Genomic DNA, 19,861 nt, shown 5'->3' with positions numbered 1-19,861 from the left:
AGAAGGATTAGATGCTTCTATGTGCTTAAATTGGACATTAAAACCTTATCTTACTTGTCTTACACTAGAATTGCCCTCTTGTAGGCGAACAAGAACTCCTCCTTGATAAAACTCCAGGAACATATAATTTATTTATTCACATTTTGAGAAGACTGAAGCATATTCAAAACATGCGTGCCTAAGAAAAGTTTGATGTCAAAAAGTTAAATATAGAATTATTATGTAACCCAGAAATTCTACCCCTGGCATATACCCAAAAGAACTGAAACCTAGACAAGCGTTCCTGTTGTGGCTCAGCGGGATAAGAACCTGACACAGTGTCTGGGAAGATGCAGGTCGATCCCTGGCCTTTCTCAGCGGGTTAAGGATCTGGGGTTGCTGCAAGCTGGGCGTAGGTTGCAAATGCAGCTCGGATCCCTTGTTGCCATGGCTGTGGTGCAGGCTGGCAGCTGCAGCTCCAATTCAACCCCTAGCCCAGGAACTTCCATATGTGGCAAGTGCGGCGGTAAAAAAGAATTGAAAAGAGAGGCTCAAACAGATACTTGTATAAGATGTCCGTGGGAGCATTATTCATAATAGCCAAAGGAGGAAACAACCCAAATGTCCACTGACAGATGAATGGATAAACAAAATGTGGTATCTACATACAACGGAATGTCATTCAGATGTAAAAAGGAATGAAGTTCTGATATATTCTACAGCATGGATAAACCTTGAAAATCTTATGGGTTATTTGAAATAACCCAAACACAAAGGGACAAATATTGTATGATTCTACATATATGAAATATCTAGAATAGGTAAATTCATAGAGACAGAAAATAGGTTAGATTAGTAGATTAGATTAGATTAGATTAGATTAGATTAGATTAGTGTTATCAAGCCCTGGGGAGAGGGGAGAATAGAGAATTATTGCTTAATGGGCAGAGTTTCTGTTTGGGGTTTTGAAAATAAATACTAGTGATAGTTGCACATTAGGAGTATAATTTTTTTTTTTTTTGTCTTTTTTGCCTTTTCTAGGGCTGCTCCTGCGGCATATGGAGGTTCCCAGGCTAGGGGTCCAATAGGAGTCATAGCTGCCGGCCCACGCCAGAGCCACAGCAGTGCGGGATCCGAGCCACATCTGCAACCTATACCACAGCTCTTGGCAACACCAGATCCTTAACCCACTGAGCAAGGCCAGGGATCGAACCTTCAACCTCATGGTTCCTAGTCAGATTCATTAACCACTGCTCCACGATGGGAACTCCAGGAATATAATTTAGTGGCACTGAATTGTACACTTAAAGCGGATAAAATGTACAAATGTACATTTGTACAAATGTTATGTATATTTTACCATAACTTTTTTAAAGGAATGGTATACTGATACATGTTACAACATGAATGAACTTTGAAAACATTAGGTTGAATGAAAGAAGCCAGAGGAGTTCCCTGGTGGCTCAGCAGGTTAGGGATCTAGTATTGTCATGGCTATGGCACAGCCCTGATCCCTGGCCTGGGAACTTCAGCCAAATAAATAAATAAAAGAAAAGCCAGGCACCAAAGACCATATGTTGGTGATTCTGTTTCTGTGAAATGTCCAGAACTGGTAAATCCATAGAGATAAAAAGTAGATGAGTGGTTGTCCAAGGCTGGCAGGATAGGGGATGTCCAGGTGACTGCTAAAGGGTATAGGCTTCTTGGGGGGTGGTAAAAATGTCTAAAATTGGTTGTGGTGATGGTTGCACAATTCTGTGAATACACTAAAAATCACTGAGTTGTGCAGTTTAAATCTGTGAATTTTACAGTACATGAATCATGCTTCAATAAAACGATTACAAGAAACATATTCAGAAGTTCCCGTTGTGGTGCAGTGGTTAATGAATCCGACTATAAGGTTGCAGGTTCGACTCCTGGCCTCACTCAGTGGGTTAAGGATCTGGCATTGCTGTGAGCTGTGATGTAAGTCACAGACACGGCTCGGATCACAAGTTGCTGTGGCTGTGGCTGTGGTGTAGGCCAGCGGCTACAGCTCCAATTAGACCCTCGATTAGACCCCTAGCCTGGGATCCTCCATATGCTGCAGGAGCAGCCCTGAAAAGATTAAAAAAAAAAAATACAGTTCTTAAACCACTAAATGGAAATAAAAAATCAATCCATATAAGGAGGAAGATATAGTCAAAAACAAACCTGGTCTTAAATGGTTATAATAACAGAGTTGTGTTTAGTGCTGAACTTCCTGGCTGTTAAAAAGGCCTACCCCAAACTATTGTGAGTGTTGGCAAAAAAAGCAATCACTTCTGGTCTAAATGGCCTTGCATTTGATAGATGGCCTTGAACAATGTTTTCAGGTAGAGTTATCTGTTATCAAGTCATAGGATCTTTTTTCACGCTGTTGCATCACCCTTATATTTGAATAGTTTCAAACCAACTTCACATTGATTGTCTTGTTTGCTCCCTACAAACAGTCCTATGATGTAGTTAGGGCCAATAGAATAATTTGAACAGGAAGTGAGTGTTCAAAAAAGCTAATGGTAGGAGTTCCCTTTGTGGCTCAGTGATTAACAAACATGGCTAGGATCCATGAGGATGCAGGTTCAATCCCTGGCCTCGTTCAGTGGGTTAAGGATCCAGCATCGCCATGAGCTGTGGTGTTGGGTCAAAGATGCAGCTTGAATCTCATATTGCTCCTCCAGCCTGGCAACTGACATAGGCCATATGCAGCTAGTGTGGCTCTGAAAAAAAAAAAAAAAAAAGCTAACAGTAAAACATACCTAGATAAGGGCAGAGCTGAATCTGCAGTTTAACTCTAGATTATGTTGCCTAAAAATCATAAAGAACCCCTAAATCTATAATTCACAAATCTTGTATAGCTTTATCTCCAGTTTTAAATAAACATCTATACTAATATCTTTGAACTTTGTTGTGTGCAGATAAAGCAAAAATGTAGTAACCCAGAGCCCCACCCCCCAGATCAAAACATATGATAATTTTGACATTGGGGTGAAATACGTCTCTCTTAATATATATATATTTTTTTGTCTTTTTGTCTTTTTAGGGCTACACCTGCAGCATATGGAGGTTCCCAGGCTACAGGTCTAATTGGAGCTATAACCACCAGCCTACACCAGAGCCACAGCAACTCGGGATTCGAGCTGTGTCTGCAACCTACACCACAGCTCAGGGCAACGCCGGATCCTTAGCCCACTAAGCAAGGCCAGGAATCAAACCCGCAACCTCATGGTTCCTAGTCGGATTTGTTTCCACTGCGCCATGACAAGAACTCCCATCAAATATTTTTTTGAATGTATTTATGTCTGCTGAAGAAACTGTGTAGAAAAGATCTCATTTTAGAATCATCCACCTGCTTTGCTCATTCAAACATTTATCTGAGTACATTTTGTGGTAGGCATTGTTCTGAACACTGGGGATCCAAACAGACCCTACTCTCAAGAGCTTAGGGTCAAAGGGGAAATAACATGGACAGATAAACAGGTTGACTGTGGAACAGTACGTAAATGCAGAATTGGAATAAGCAGATTTTGCCAAAAAAAAGTAGTATAATATGATCTTAATTGTAAAAAAATACATATTTATATGCATAAGAAAGAAATATTTTTTCTCATACATGTAAAAAAAATAAAATGTTAACTTTGATTCTCTAAGAGATGAGATTATTGTAATTGTTTTGTTTTGTTTTTATGGCCACACCTGTGGCATATGGAATTTCCAGGCTAGGGACTGAATCTGAGCTCCAGCTGCTGCAAGGCTGGATCCTTTAACCCAATGCACCGTGTCAAGGGTAAAACCCACACCTCCACAGTGACACAAGCCACTGCAGTCGGATTCTTTTTTTTTTTTTTTTTTTCGTTTTTTGCTTTTGCTTTTTAGGACTGTACCCACAGCACATGGACGTTCCCAAGCTAGTGGTCTAGTCAGAGCTACAGCTGGTACCGGCTGTAGCAATGAGGGATCCTTAACCCAGTAAGCGAGGCCAGGAATTGAACATGCATCCTCATAGCTGTTAGTCAGATTTGTTTCCACCTGCAGTCAGGTTCTTAACCCACTGTACTACAGTGGGAACTCAGCCTATTATTTTTAATACAGTTTTTATATTTTCAAAATCTCTATAATGAGCTTAAATTACTTTCATAATAACAAAAATTGTTAGAAAGGGGTTTTTAAAACTTCTTACATAAAATACATTTTTTAAATTAAAAAAACTTTTTACCATAAAATATAGAAGTTCCCATATGTATGTATATATTCTCCAAAATATGTAGCTTAATTTCACCTGACTTTGAACTTCGTAACAGCAAGTCCTTGTACAGTCTTTATTGTATGCCAGGGACTCTTCTAATCACTTTACATAAATTAACTCAATGAATCTTCCCAATAATCCCATGATGTATTATCCCCATTTTGCACAAAAAAAAAAAAAAAGCTGAGACTCAGGGAGATGAAGTAATTTGTCTAAGGCCACACCAATACCAAGTGACAGTAAGATTTGAACCCACTCTGGTTCCAAAAGCCACACTCAAGCATGTCATGCTGTCTTTCAGACTGTTCGCTCCCCGATGTTTATAGCTCTTCACTGGACCCTTACTTACCCTAGATGAGCAGACCCATTGACACTTAGACCCTTTTCAACAGAAGATGAGGGGCTGACACTTCTGCCAGAGGATGTTGTGTTGGCAAAGCCTCCCTGAGATTCCAGAAAATCATTGCGTTTAGTACCTGCAGCACATAGATAGCACCATTTGATTACATTCAGGAAAATACCTTCCGTTTTACATTTTATCTTGTTCCCTAGATGATAACAGATTTCTTTTTTAAAAATAACGTGTGTGGGAGTACCTGCTGTGGTGTAGTGGGTTGAGAATCCAGCTGCAGTGGCTCTGGTTGCTGCAGAGGTGCAGGTTCAATTCCTGGCCTGCTGCAGTGGGTTAAAGGATCCAGGGTTGTCCCAGCTGCAGCATAGCTGGAGCTCACCTGTGGCTCAGATTTAGTCCCTGGTCTAGAAACTTCCATACGCCATGGGTGCAGCCATTAAAAAAATATATTTTTTTAAGCATTTACTGTATACTTGGGATTGTGTTAACATCTTCACACATTATCCCATTTAATTCTCGTAACAACCTGCAGACATGGGCATTATTTATCCTTCCATTTTACAGATGAGGAAACTGAGGTTCAGAAAGTTAAGCAGATAGAGTCACAAATAAACATGGAATTCCCTTTATGGTACAGTGGCAATGCATCCGACTGGTATCCATGAGGACTCAGGTTCGATCCTTGACCTCGATCAGTGGGGTAAGAATCCAGCGTTGCCATGAGCTATGGTATAGGTCGCAGACGCAGCTCGGATCCTGCATGGCTGTGGCTGTGGTGTAGGCTGGCAGCTGCAGTGCCAAATCAACCCCTAGCCTGTGAACTTCCATATGTCACATGTGCAGCCCTAAAACAAAAAAAGAAAAAAGAAAAGAAATACGTTGGCCCAGATTGAATCACAGTTCCTGTGACACTAAATCTAAAAATTCTAACCATTATGCTAGACTGCTTGCTCCTGCCATAGTTCACCTTTCTCTGAACTAAGTGGAAGAGAGAAGGTCTGAATCACGCTATATATCACTATACATTGTACTGAGCATCTCAATATAATTTCCCAGAGGATCGTTTCATAGAAAGACTAATAAATGTAGCTGATGAGCATAAACCAAAGAACTGTCTTCAGAACACGTATGGGTTCCCTTCTCACTGCAGTGTCATATTTTTGTTTTTTTTCTGCTGCCCCTGAGGCATGCAGAAGTTCTGGGGCTACTGATTGAACCTGTGAAGCATGGAATCCTTAACCTGCTAGGCCACTGGGGAACTCCTCATCATTCATTTCTGTGCACATCTTCCCCACCAGACTGTGTCCTGTTCATCTTACTAGCACTCAGAGCAATGCTTGGCACAAAATAGCTGTTCAGTAAATGTTTGAGTGAATAAATGGAAAAGCATTATAACCCCCCCAAGCACCCACCATTACAAGTAGGAGTCCTAAAAGCCAGGAACTGTCAGATAAAGAACACCCATTAGCTTCACTCTGCTGTCCAGTGACTGCTTCGTGAAAGTCAATCTGTTCTCCCATCATTTTATGTAGGTATATGCCTTGTCCAGTCACTTAAAAAAAAATCAGGTGAATGGATATTGCATTTCCTTCTGCATGCTTTCATAGAGCATAGATCCTCCATAGATAAAATGTAAGATCTAAGAAAATTCCAAGAAGTAGGAGTCAGATTTCTCTGACTTTGGAGTATATTTTTAGACCAACTGCTGTTCCACCTACAGAGTCTCATGATTCACTTGTACATGGCGTAGAGCATGCACCCTCTGCAAATCCCCACCTCTACCGGAGGGACTGCCCCTTAGTCAATTTTTAAATTGTTTTTTATCAATTCCCTTCATGTCAAGGGAATCATATCTTTTGCACCATTGTCAGGTCCCAAACCTGTCACTAAACCATTCTTTTTTTTTTTCTTTTTTTAGGCCCGCACCCCCAGCAATGGAGGTTCCCGGGATAGGGGTCCAATCAGAGCTACAGCTGCTGGCCTACACCACAGCCACAGCAATGTGGGACCCAAGCCACGTCTGCAACCTACACCACAGCTCAGAGCAATGCCGGATCCTTAGCCCGCTGAACAAGGCTGAGGATCGAACCCAAACCCTCGCGGATCCTAGTCGGGATAGTTAACCACTGAACCATGATGGGAACGCCAAACCCTTCATTTTTAAGAGGACCTTGCCTGTGACTCTTCAAAGCTGACTAGCTCCCTTCCCTCACCATACACCCATTCTGGGGTTTCTCAGGGAAACCTGAGAGGCCAGTTAAGAGTTCCTGTTATGGCTCAGCAGATTTTAAGAACCTGACATGGTGTCCATGAGGATGCAAGTTCAATCCCTGGCCTCACTCGGTGGGTTAAGGGTCCAGCATTGCCACAAGCTGCAGCACTGATCACAGATGCAGCTGGTATTGCCGTCACATAGGCTTCAGCTGCCGCTCCAATTTGACCCCCCAGCCCAGGAACTTACATACGCCACGGGTGCAGCCATAAAAAGAAAAAAAATTTTTTAAAGCAATCAACAATAATAATAAGGTCCTACTGTATAGCACAGGGAACTATATCCAATCTCTTGGGATAGAACATGATGGAAGATAATATGAGAAAAAGAAATTGCCACAACACTGTATTCGGCCAGTGTTGTGGCAATTTCTGTTTGCTGTACAGCAGAAATTGCCACAACATTGTAAATCAACTATACGTTAATTAAAAAAAAAATGAAGGAAAAAATCAACAATAAAAAGACAGCCAAGAAACATCCATAAGCTCGGAAACTCAAACCACACCTCTAAATATTTCATACAGTGGAAGAAAATATAATGGAACTCATAAGGCACTTAATGATCAGCGACAGAAGTGCTATATATCAAAACTCATGGGGTTCAACTAAAGCAACAATTAGAAACTAGAGCCTTCAATGCATACACTGTATTTTATTGAATGTCGAATACCACCAATGCAATAACATTATTATTTATGTACCACAAAGAACAGAGGCTGCCAATTAAACTATCCTTTATCACTTAGGATTTTTATTTTAGACTTATTGAAGCACACTTTTTGACTTACTTAGACGTAGATTTTAATCACATATCACACGTGTGCACTTTTTTGGCCACACTCGAGTCGTGCAGGAGTTCCCAGGCTGGGATCGAATCCATGACATGACAGAAACCAGAGTCCCAGCAGAGACAATGCTGGATCCTTAACCCACCAAGCCACCGGGGAACTCCACATGTGTGCTTTTATTTATTTATTTATTTTTGGTCTTTTTAGGGCCTCACTCACGGCATATGGCATATGGACGTTCCCAGGGTAGGGGCTGAATCGGAGCCTCAGCTGCCAGCATATACCACATGTCACAGCCACAGCAACTCCAGATTGAAGCCACATCTGTGACCTATGCAGCAGCTTGCAGCAACTCGGGATCCTTAACCCACCAAGTGAGGCCAGGAATCAAACCCATATCGTCATGGATACCAGTTGGGTTTGTTACCGCTGAGCCATGATGGGAACTCCAACATCAAGATACTTTAAGTAAGTCAATAACCTGTCATGCCCAGCTCCCACCTCTCTATCTAGGCTGAAGAGTGGCACTGTAAGCTAAGGACTATCCTTCATCACAGGGTCACCATTGATCGTGATCATTGTCATTTAAAAGCAATAAATATCCAGTGAGCCATAAGATAGAAAATCCAAAAAGAAAAAAGAAAAAAAGGAGTTCCAGTCGTGGTTCAGCAGAAACGAATCTGACTTGCTCAGTGGTTAAGGATCTAGCATTGCCGTGAGCTATGGTGTAGGTCACAGACGCAGCTCAGATCTGGCGTGGCTGTGGCTGTGGTTTAGGTCAGTGGTTACTGCTCAGATTCCACCCCTAGCCTGGGAAACTCCACATGCCCTAAAAAGAAAAGAAAGAAAAAAGGAAATCCTAACAAGTCAGTAAAACACTATGAGATAAGAAAAGATGGTCCAGGAGTTCCAGTCATGGCTCAGTGGTTAATGAATCCGACTAGGAACCATGAAGTTGCGGGTTCAATCCCTGGCCTTGTTCAGTGGGTTAAGGATCCGGTATTGCCGTGAGTTGTGGTATACGTTACAGACATGGCTCGGATCCCGCATTGCTGTGGCTCTAGCATAGGCCAGCAGCTACAGATCCAATTCAACCCCTAGCCTGGGAACCTCCATATGCCGCAGGAGTGGCCCTAGAAAAGGCAAAAAGACAAAAAAAAAAAAGAAAAAAGAAAAAAAAAGAAACGATGGTCCAGGAGTTCCCATCGTGGTGCAGTGGAAACAAATCCGACTAGGAACTATGAGGTTGTCGGTTCGATCCCTGGCCTTGCTCAGTGGGTTAAGGATCCAGCGTTGCCATAAGCTGTGGTCACAGACACTGGCTTGGATCTGGCGTTGCTGTGGCTCTGGCGTAGGCTGGCAGCTGTAGCTCTGATTCAACCCCCTAGCCTGGAACCTCCTCCATGTGCCACAAGCGCCACCCTAAAAAAGCAAAAAGAAAGTAAGAGAGGAAGGGAGGAAGGAAGAAAGAAAAGATGGTCCAACCTAAAGAACCAAGAAAATGTTCTGAGGACTACAAAGGAATTCAAGGGGAAAAGGAGAGTTTAGGAGAAATCTGTTTCTTTAGGACCATCTGTGGAATTCACGATAATTATTTCCATTTCCTTAGGCAGGAATAACTCCTTACATAACCGAGGCACTTTCACACACTTGTCATCTCGGCTGACTTACACAATAGCACTGTCTGGCAGGGAGAGAATAATAGATCAAGCCAAGTTAGCTTAATGCAGAAATTCTAAGCAAACAGTTCCTATCTCTGCCTACCTGCTCAAAAAACAAACTGAAGCTCTAGAACAATGGATCTTGTTTTGTTTCTTTTTTTTTTTTTCTTTTTAGGGCCCCACTCAGGGCATATGGAGGTTCCCAGGCTAGGGGTCCAATTGGAGCTGCAGCTGCCAGCCTATGCCACAGCCGCAGCAACGCCATATCCAAGCCATGTCCTTAACCCACTGAGTGAGGCCAGGGCTCGAACTCGTGTCCTCATGGATACCAGTTGGGTTCGTTTCCACTGTGCCACAATGGGAACTCTCTGTTTTGTTTCTTTTTATGGCCACATCTGTGGCATATGGAAGTTCCCGGGCTAAGTAGAAGTTGAATCTGAGCCACACCTGCAAACTATGCCACAGCTTGTGTGCAGAAACGGCAGATCCTTAATCCACTGAGTGAGGCCAGAGATCAAACCTCCTCCTCGTGAAGACTATGTCGTGTTCTTAACCCGCTGAATCTTAACAGGAACTCCTGGAGTTCCTGCTGTGGTGCAGTGAGCTAAGAACCTGACTGCAGCAGCTCAGGCAAGGAGGGAACTTCCATATGCTGCCATTAAAAAAAAAAAAAAAAAAGTCACATAACAGGAACTCCTAGGACAGTGGTTTTTAACCCTTTTTGGATCACAGACTCCCCTGAGAAGCCATGAAAGCAGAAGGCTCTCTCTGCTAGAAAAATGAATATACACCCACAGTTGCGCCCTCATCTTCAGCTGGTTCGTGGAGCCCCTTTCCTTCCTGAAACCCCTGGACTCCATGTGAAGCTGAGTTCAGATGTGGTTTGCTACATGGACACAGTAGAAAAAGAAGCCTCGGGTCTTTTGTTAATCTCTCTGGGGGATCTCGGGGGCTGGTGTTCCTCGGGTACCGCTAACTCAGAAACACGAATCTCCTCTACCCACCCTTCAAACAGCAGCTCCCTCCTTTACCCCTGGTCAACCTGAAAATTTCAGAAAGTTCTGGAGATTAAAGCTAGCATCCCAGAACCTTCTTCTCCTTGCTGACCTAGCCACATTGGGCAATTAATGGGTTCTTACTCCTCCTGCTCTACTGGCCCCCATGGTAGGTGGGTACCGTAAATCACACCTCCCTCCTCCCCCGGCACTTATGAATGAGAAGATCGCAGGCCTGGAATAGAGAAGACCAGAGACCAAGTTCAGATCCGAAGGGAGAGAGACAGAACATTCTAAAATCCCTTTGTGCGCCACTCCCTTCAATGTACTCAATTAGAGACTGGCTGTTCTGCTCCATGGCACTGGTCTCTAAGGCAAATGTGCCTCCCAAGCATCCTCCTTAGCCTTAAGAACCAATCACAGGAGCTCCCCTCGTGGCTCAGCAGAAACAAATCTGACTACTAACCATGAGGACGAAGGTTCAATCCCTGGCTTCGCTCAGTGGGTTAAGGATCCAGTGTTGCGGGGAGTTGTGGTGTAGGTCGCAGATGCTGGCTCAGATCTGGTGTTGCAGTGGCTGTGGCATAGGCTGGAAGCTACAGCTCTGATTGGAACATCCATATGCCGGGGGTGCAGCCCTAAAAAGACAAAAAGACAAAAAAAAAAAAAAAAAAAAGAACCAATCACAGTGTACCATCCACTATTTACTTTAAACTTTTCCTTGAAGTTTTTATCATTTCTACCTGACCTGTCCCATTTGTTAAACAGTGCCCAAATCTAATAGATGAGCAAAGACGAACCTAAAAATGAATGAAATAATGCCATTTGCAGCAACATGGATGGACCTAGAAATTTTCATACTAAGTGAAGTCAGACAAAGACAAATATCATATGAGATCACTAACAGGTGGAATCTAACCCCCCAAAAAAGATACAAAAGAACAAAACAGAAACAGGCTCAGGATTTAGAAATCAATTTTTTTTTTCTTTCATAGCCACATCCTCAGCATTATGGAAGTTCCTAGGCCAGGGATAGAATCCAAGCAGCAGCTTCAACCTACAATGCAGTGTGGCAACTCGAATCCTTTAACCCACTATGCCAGGCCAGGAATTGAACCCGAGCCTCCACGGCAACCCGGCCACTGCAGTCAGATTCTTAACCCACTGTACCACAGTAGGAACTTCTGGAACAAAATTTATGGTTACCAAAGGGGAAACGTAGGGCTGGAGGGGTAAATTAGGGGGTTGGGATTGACATATACACACTACCATATATAAAATAGATAGGTAACAAGGACCTACTGTATAGCACAGGGAAATCTACTCAATACTGTGTAATAACCTATTTGGGAAAAAAGTCTGAAAAGGAATGGTTATAACGATTTACTTTGCTGTATACCTGAAACTAGCACAACTACTCCAATAAAATTTGTTTTTAAAAAGGGCTATAAGGAGTTCCCCTCGTGGCATAGCGGAAACAAATCCAACTAGGAACCCTGAGGTTGCAGGTTTGATCCCTGGCCTCGATCAGTGGGTTAAGGATCCAGCGTTGCCATGAGCTGTGGTGTAGGTTGCAGACATGGCTCAGATCTGGAATTGCTATGGCTCTGGCGTAGGCCAGCAGCTGTAGCTTGGGTTTGACCCCTAGCCTAAGAACGTCCATATGCCGCCGTGCAGCCCTTAAAAGCAAAAATAATAATAATAATAAAATTAAATTAAAAGGGCTATAAGAGGATTTACCACTGTGGCTCAGTGGTAATGAACCTGACTAGTATCCATGAGGTTGTGGGTTCGATCCCTGGCCTCGCTCAGTGGGTTAAAGACTCCGCATTGCTGTGACTGTGGTGTAGGCCGGCAGCTACAGCTCTGATTCAACCCCCAGCCCAGGAACTCCCATATGCCGTGGGTGTGGCCCTAAAAAGACAAAAAAAGTAGGGGACGGGGGTCTAGAGAGAAAAGAAGACAAGGAGGAAGAAGAAGGGGAAGAAGAAAAAACCTGGGCTTTGGAGACTGGAAGACCCGTCAAATGCTGGTTTCACCATTTGTTGACTGAAGAACAGGGAAGGTCAAACCTCTGGCCGCCTTTCCTCTTTGTAATACAGCTCTCGGCTGTTAGGAGATGCAGGCAGGTCATTTATGAGAATCTCTGCTCTGGCTGTGGCCATACCACACTGAACGCACAATGATCTTGTCTGAGCTCAGAAGCTAAGCAGGGTTGGGTCTGGTTAGTACTTGGATGGGAGAGTCTGCTTTGACGCTGTTTATCAGATCTTGGGTTAATACAGATGGAAGCTACTGTTTAAGTAGTTCTTTTTACATGTTTCCAAACTAGCATCCTTTCAAACAACAATGCCTTAGGATATTAGGTAAGACAACCAAATCCCACCCAGCACTCCTGATTTCTTAAACTCAACTGCATCTCTTCTCTACTGTGGTCATGCCAATGTCTCCTTTCTCTTGAACCTTCTCCAGCTCTCTACTGCAGATCGCTGTGTAGATGGGGGGGAAATGACAGCCCTGTGGATCACTTCCAGTGTCCATGGACTCAGCTATGCACAGCATGGATTTTAACTATTAGAAGCAACCTGGAGACAAAGAAAAGACCTTTCTAAGAAAAGGATCAATCAGGAGTTCCCATTGTGGCTCAGTGGTTAAGGAATCTGACCAGGAACCATGAGGTTTTGGGTTCAATCCCTGGACTTGCTCAGCGGGTGAAGGATCCCCGGCGTTGCAGTGAGCTGTGGTGTAGGTTGCAGATGCAGCTCGGATCTCTCCTTGCTATGGCTCTGGCATAGGCCAGGGGCTACAGCTCTGATTAGACCCCTAGCTTGGGAATCTCCATATGCCACAGGAGCGGCCCTAGAAAAGGCAAAAAGACAAAAAAAAAAAAAAAAAAAAAAAAAAAAAAAAAGGGATCATTCAAAGCAAAGAAACTCCTGGGCCATTAAAACAAGTCAAGCAGGAAGGGTGGACCTTTTTTTTTTTTTTTTTTTTTTTTTTGGTTTTTAGGGTTGCACTGCAGCAAATGGAAGTTCACGGGGTCTAATGCTGGCCTATGCTACAGGCCCAGCAATGCCAGATTTGAGCCGCTTGGCGACCTACACCCGAGCTCTCGTCAATACTGGACCCTTAACCCACTGAGCAACACCAGGGATCGAATCCTCAACCTCATGGTTCCTAGTCAGATTCAGCAACCTTGGAGCCACGAGGGGAATTTCCAAGGGCAGGTCTCTTAATCAGAGCTTCCCTCCCTCCCTCTGGGCTTTTCCTGGTTTGGATGCCCACCGACCTCCGCCCGGCTCTCGCCCTGTCCACCGAGATGTTCCTTCCCTTCCACGCTGGGTCTTCAGCCCTTCCCCCCCGGTGGAGGTCTGGCTCTACGCTTCGGGACCTCCAAGGCGGATGCAGCCAACATCAACGCACCAGCCGGCTTCGGAACTGCCAGAAGCCAAGCGGAGGAACCCAAGCGCCCAAGGCCTGCTCCTCCCTCAGAGGCGCGTTCCGGGGTTGCCAGGGCACCTGCCCAGCAACGCGCGGCGGCGGCCGCTGCCTCCCGCCAGGCTGGGCTTCCGGGTCCTCCTCCCTCTGCATCCCCGGGCTCTCTGGGCCTCCGCAGGTGATGGAGCCTTCCTAAGGGGCAGAACCAGAGGGCCCAGCGAGGGCGGGACTTTGTGGACAAGGACTGCTGGAAAAGCAGTTTGGCGTTTCTAGATTTTTTTTTAAGAGTCGTGGTTCTTCTCCAGGCAATTTTCATTATCAGCATTGTAGCCTCTGGTGGCAGTGAAGGATGAAAGCTTTCAGGTGCCCGCTTATAATTGGCATTGATTAGACAGGATCACCTACCACTTACAGAGCTCTTTTTCTGGGCCAGGCGCCTGGTGGATGTTATCTTCCTTAAGCAGCCAGCTGCATTTTCCAAAATAGAAAGCTGAATTTGAGCAAGAGCTTGCTCAAGGTCACCCAGAAAATGGAGCTGCATTTCCGAGTTTTCTCATTCCAAATCAACCACTCTTTCCATCAAACCAACTTGAATTTGTCTTACTAATCCTTACCAGCATCTAATTAATCTTGCAGGCAAAGCTTTTCTCCAAAGCGTTTCTTTAAGTCCCTCAATTAATTCTGGCCTAATTTCTCTCTTGGTGAAGTGAAAAAAAAAAAAATTAGGCCATGCTTTCTTTCTTTTTTTTTTTTTTTTTTTTTTTGTCTTTTGTCTTTTTGTTGTTGTTGTTGTTGCTATTTCTTGGGCCACTCCCGCAGCATATGGAGGTTCCCAGGCTAGGGGTGGAATCGGAGCTGTAGCCACCGGCCTACACCAGAGCCACAGCAACGCAGGATCCGAGCCGCGTCTGCAACCTACACCACAGCTCACGGCAACACCGGATCATTAACCCACTGAGCAAGGGCAGGGACCGAACCCGCAACCTCATGGTTCCTAGTCAGATTCGTCAACCACTGCGCCACAACGGGAACTCCCATGCTTTCATTTTTAATAAAAATTTCACTGATTATAAAAACAGAGAAAAATGGTCTTTTTAGAAATCCTGAAAAGTATTAAAAAGTATTGTTGGAGGAGTTCCCGTCGTGGCTCAGTGGTTAACAAATCCGACTAGGAACTATGAGGTTTCGGGTTCGATCCCTGCCCTTGTTCAGTGGGTTAAGGATCCGGCATCGCCGTGAGCTGTAGGTTGCAGACATGGCTCAGATCCTGCATTGCTGTGGCTCTGGCATAGGCCGATGGCTTCAGCTCCTATTAGACCCCTAGCCCGGGAACCTCCATATGCCATGGGAGCGGCCCTAGAAAAGGCAAAAAGACAATATATATATATAGTTGGAATTCCTGCTCCAACAATGGCACAGTAGGTTAAGAATCTGACTACAGCAGCTCTGATCGCTGCAGGGGCTTGGGTTTGATCCCCAGCTGCGGGAGGTTAAAGGATCAGTGTTGCCATAGCTGCAGCATAGGAACTTTCATATGTCTCGAGTGCAGCCATTTAAAAAATAAATTTTTTTAAAAAGTATTTTAATACCCACAATCCTACAACCCAGATAAACCACTTTTTCTGAATATCTATTGCTGTACAATAAATTGCCCCCAAACTGTGGTTTTAAAAAATAATCACTATTATCTTCTGACTCTAGGGGGGGACTAGGCTAAGTTAGGCTATTCAGGTCATGGAGTTGCAGTCAGAAGGTGGCTAGAGCTTTCTCACTCAGATGCCTGGTGACTGGTGTTGACAATAAGCTGGGACCTCAGCTGGGGCTTTGGCCGAATCACCTACACATGGCTTTTCCATGCACCCCTCCACAGCATGGTGTCTGGGTTCCAAATAGGAACATTCCGGGAGAATCAGGCGAAAGCTGTACTGCCTCCATAGTCATGGATGTAGAGAAAGGGAACTTTGACCACAACTCTCAATGGGAGAATCAAGGTCACATTGTATGAAGAGCCCAGGGCATGGGGGGGGGGTCTTGTTTTAACCATTTAGAATATATAGCCTCAGAGGTCCTGTTGTGGCTCAGTGGAAATGAATCCGACCAGAATCCATGAGGATGCAGGTTCGATCCCTGGCCTCCCTCAGTGGGTTAAGGATCCAGCGTTGCCATGAGCTGTGGTGTTACGTCACAGATGCGGCTCGGATTGGCACTGCTGTGGCTGTGGTGTAGGCTGGGGACTACAGGTCCAATTCTACACCTAGCTTAGGAACCTCCATATGCTGCAGGTGCGGCCCTAAAAAAACAAAAAATAAAAAATAAATAAATTTAAATTTAATTTAAAAACTAAAAAATACAACCTGCCACACCACTACTAATATTTAGGTGCTGTTTCCTATCTGTTCTCTTTCTATGCACATATATGTTAACATAAGTGGAACTACATATATAATTTTTTAGGAGTTCGCATTATAGAGTTCCCATTGTGGCTCCATGATAACAAACCCAACTAGTATCCATGAGGATGTGGGTTCAATCCCTGGCCTCAGTGCTAAGTGGGTCAGGGATCTGGTGTTGCTGTGGCTGTTGGGTAGGCCAGCAGCTACAACTCTGATTCGACCCCTGGCCTGGGAACTTCCACATGCTGCAGGTGTGATATTGATATTAATAACAATAATGATAAAGAGCACCACTGCATGCAAAGCCACCACCATCTTGCAAGAAAGGCTTCCCAAGTGTTCTCTCACTGGCCACTCCTCCCGTGATGGCTCTCCCCAGATCAAGCCTGGCCTGGAGATCACCACGGACCTGCCTGGGAGCAGAGGGTTGACACAGGGAGTGGGGCCCCTCCTGGGCCCCTTAAATCAGCTTGACCTTCTCTCAGCTATAAGGCCCTCCCTGCCATTCTACGGGGATCTGGGATCCTGCTGGGCCATGAGCCTGGGTCTCAGTGAGCGGGGTGAACTCTGGTGCCATCGCTGGCCCACATAGGGTTTATGTGCCTAAGTCTAGGTCTGGTTTGTTGGTGGTGGTGGGTTTTTTATTTGTTTGTTTTTGTCTTTTTAGGGCCCAACCCTCGGCATATTGGAAGTTCCCAGGCTAGGGGTTGAATCAGAGCTACAACTGCCAGCCTATGCCACAGCCACAGCAACACCAGATCCAAGCTGCATCTGTGACCTACACCACAGCTCTTAGCAATACTGGATCCTTAACCTGCTGAGCCACAACAGGAACTTCTATTGCTTTTTTTTTTTTTTTTTTAATCACTGTTTTTGTGAGTCACAAGGGGCTGCCTGTGATTCAGCCTAATCATAAAAGGCAAACACTCCTAGCAGGTTCCATGGTGAGGTCAGAGGGGGAGGGGAGCTGGATCTTAGCCCCACCGTTGCTCTCAGCCCTGTGGAATCCTACTCTGAGTTCACTGACTGGGGGCTCAGCTTTGGGAAGGGACTCCGCTCACAGAGTGGTGGGAGCAGGTGGACCTGGCACATGTGGCAGGCATTGGATCGAGAGGGTCTGTTCTGGTTCTTGGTTGGCTTGCTGCCACCGCAGGCCCTTTAGAGCAAAGGGTGAGGCAGCGATAAGAACTGCCCAGGGGTTGGAGGAAACCAGACACCAGACGAGGAGTGATATCAAATAAACTCTACCCTGTTCCTTTTGGGTCTTGGTGGAACATAGGCGAGAAGTTTGAGCCTAGAAGGATGGCATTGTTTGATAGCTGAGCAATCAAGGATGTGGGTAAAAAGCCCTTGTGTCGGGTAAACCTTGAGAATTTCAAGCTAAATTGGGGTGTGGGGGCCTTTTCTTTTTCTTTTTCTTTTTCTTTTTTTTTTTTTTTAGGGCCGCATCTGCAGCACATGGAAGTTCCTTGGCTAGGGGTCTAATTGAAGGTACAGCTGCCAGCCTGCACCATAGCTCACCGCAACCCGGGCTTCCTAACCCACTGAGCAAGGCCAGGGATGGAACCCACATCCTCATAGATACTAATCGTGCTAATTACCTCGGAGCCACAGTGGGAACTTCCTGGGGGAGGGGTCTTAAACATTACCCCCCCCCAGCCGCCGCCCAGTTCCACGCAAACTGCGCACAGGTGGGAGCCTCTCTTTTTCAATGTCAAGAAAGTCACCAGGAACCTGCACCTGACATGCCTAACCCATAAATGCGCACCAGAGGGCAGTATAAACCAAGACATGGGAAACAAAATGTGGCGGGCGATTACTGCTGCCTTCAGGCTGAGACGTCTAAGGGCCTCATACAAAGAGGGCGCTGGGGCTATGGGCATTGAGTGGACTACAGATGCACCGCCGTTTTGAAATCCTTCATTGGTAGGCAGAGGGGCAAAGATGGATGAGAGGGAGCCTTAGTACCTTAGAACCCACTATTACCACCAGTCCCAAATCCTCAAAGGGCCTCCACATCAGCTCAGTTCAGGAAAGAGTTACCAAGAACCTCTTATGTGCTAGGTGCTGTTCCAGGGATTCCATACGCAGTAACACCTAGTCCCTTCCCCAGTAGAGCACCTATAATAGGTCAATGTCTTTACATTCATTATCGTTATTTAATTCTTATGACAGTAAAGTGCTGTAAGAAGAATCATCCCGGGTGTTCCCTTCATGGCTCAGTGGCAACGAACCTGACTAGTATCCATGAGGATGTGGGTTTGATCCCTGGCCTCACTCAGTGGGTTAAGGATCCGGCATTGGCGTGAGCTGTGGTGTAGGTCAAAGACATGGCTTGGATCCCATGTTGCTGTGGCTGTGACCTAGACCAGTAGCTACAACTCTGATTCAACCCCTAGCCTGGGAACTTTCATATGCTGCAGGTGTGGCCCTAAAAAACAAAAACAAAGAATCATTCCTGGTTTACAGATGATGAAAAACAGACTCAGAGAAGTAAAGTACTAACCATTAGTAACTGGCAAAGTTGGAGTTTAACACCAGTCTCTTGGAGTTCCCATCATGACTCAGCGAAAATGAATCTGACTAGTATCCATGAGGATGCAGGTTCCCTGGCCTTGGTGGTTTAAGGATCCAGTGCTGCCACCAGCTGTGGTGTAGGTCGCAGATGTGGCTCAGATCCCGCGTTGTTGTAGCTGTGGTATAGGCCAGCAGCTGCAGTTCCAATTCAACCCCTAGCCTGGGAACTTCCATGTGCCATGGGTGAGACCCTAAAAAAAGTCTTTCTAGATTCAGAGCTGGGGCCCTCACCCCTGTGAGTCTTGTTAGCACGTGCTCTTGGTAAGGAGATCCCTTTATGATCTTAGTACCAGCTGGGCTGGCTCCATTCTCTTCACAGGCGGCCACACTGCCCAGGAAAGGCCCAGGTGTCCCCCGAAGCTCTTGGCTTGGATTTCAGAGTAGCATTGTTTTTAAATGCCTAAGATTCTTTTTTTTTTTACCTTTTAGGGCCTCACCTGTGGCATATATGGAAAGTCCCAAGCTAGGGGTCAAATTGGAGCTGTAGCAGCTGGCCTACACCACAGCTACAGCAATGTGGGATCCGAGCCACATCTGCAACTTACACCATAGCTCACAGCAATGCCAGATGCTTAACCCACTGAGCAAAGCCAGGGAATGAACCTGCATTCTCATGGATTCTAGTCAGATTTGTTTCCACTGTGCCATGAAGGGAACTCCCCTAAGATTTTAAAATATATTTAACATGAAGTTTGCATTGTGGTTCAGTGGGTTAAGAACCTGACATATTGTCCATGAGGATATGGGTTCCACCCCTGACTTCGCTCAGTGGGTTAAGGATCCAGTGTTGCCACAAGCTGCAGCTTAGGTCACAGTTGAAACTTGAGTCCAGCTTTGCTGTGGCGGTGGTATAGGCCAGCAGCTGCAGCTCTGATTCAACCCCTAGCCTGGGAAATTCCATGCCGCATGTGCAGCCCTAAAAAAGAGAAAGATAGATAGTAGATTAAAATTTTTAAAATATATATATTTCGAGTTCCTGTTGTGGCTCAGCAGATTAAGAACCCGACATAGTGTCCTTGAGGATAAGGGGTCAATCCCTGGTCTTGCTCAGTGGGGTAAGCATCCGGTGTTGCTGCAGGATGTGGCATAGGTTACAGATTTGCCTCCGATCTGGTGTAGCTGTGGCTATGGCATAGGCTGGT

The 19,861-nt window shown here is 45.2% G+C and overlaps 1 protein-coding gene across 1 annotated transcript in view; it reads right to left on the bottom strand.

Annotated features, from left to right (window-relative positions):
- SPATS1 (spermatogenesis associated serine rich 1) overlaps positions 1-14,436 on the bottom strand; it is a 29,442-nt gene extending 15,006 nt beyond the window's left edge. Inside the window, exons 1-3 of the mRNA XM_021098796.1 lie at positions 13,601-14,436; positions 12,726-12,896; positions 4,593-4,719 (exon numbers count right to left, since the gene is read on the bottom strand). Coding sequence (XP_020954455.1) covers positions 4,593-4,719; positions 12,726-12,873 — 275 coding nt within the window. The 5' untranslated portion in view covers positions 12,874-12,896; positions 13,601-14,436. The remainder of the gene's footprint in view (positions 1-4,592; positions 4,720-12,725; positions 12,897-13,600) is intronic.

This window comes from Sus scrofa, chromosome 7 (genome assembly GCF_000003025.6).
Source record: "Sus scrofa isolate TJ Tabasco breed Duroc chromosome 7, Sscrofa11.1, whole genome shotgun sequence".
Classification (NCBI taxonomy): domain Eukaryota; kingdom Metazoa; phylum Chordata; class Mammalia; order Artiodactyla; family Suidae; genus Sus; species Sus scrofa.
The sequence above is the reverse complement of the archived record's forward strand: the minus strand, read 5'-3'. Positions and strand labels throughout refer to the sequence as shown.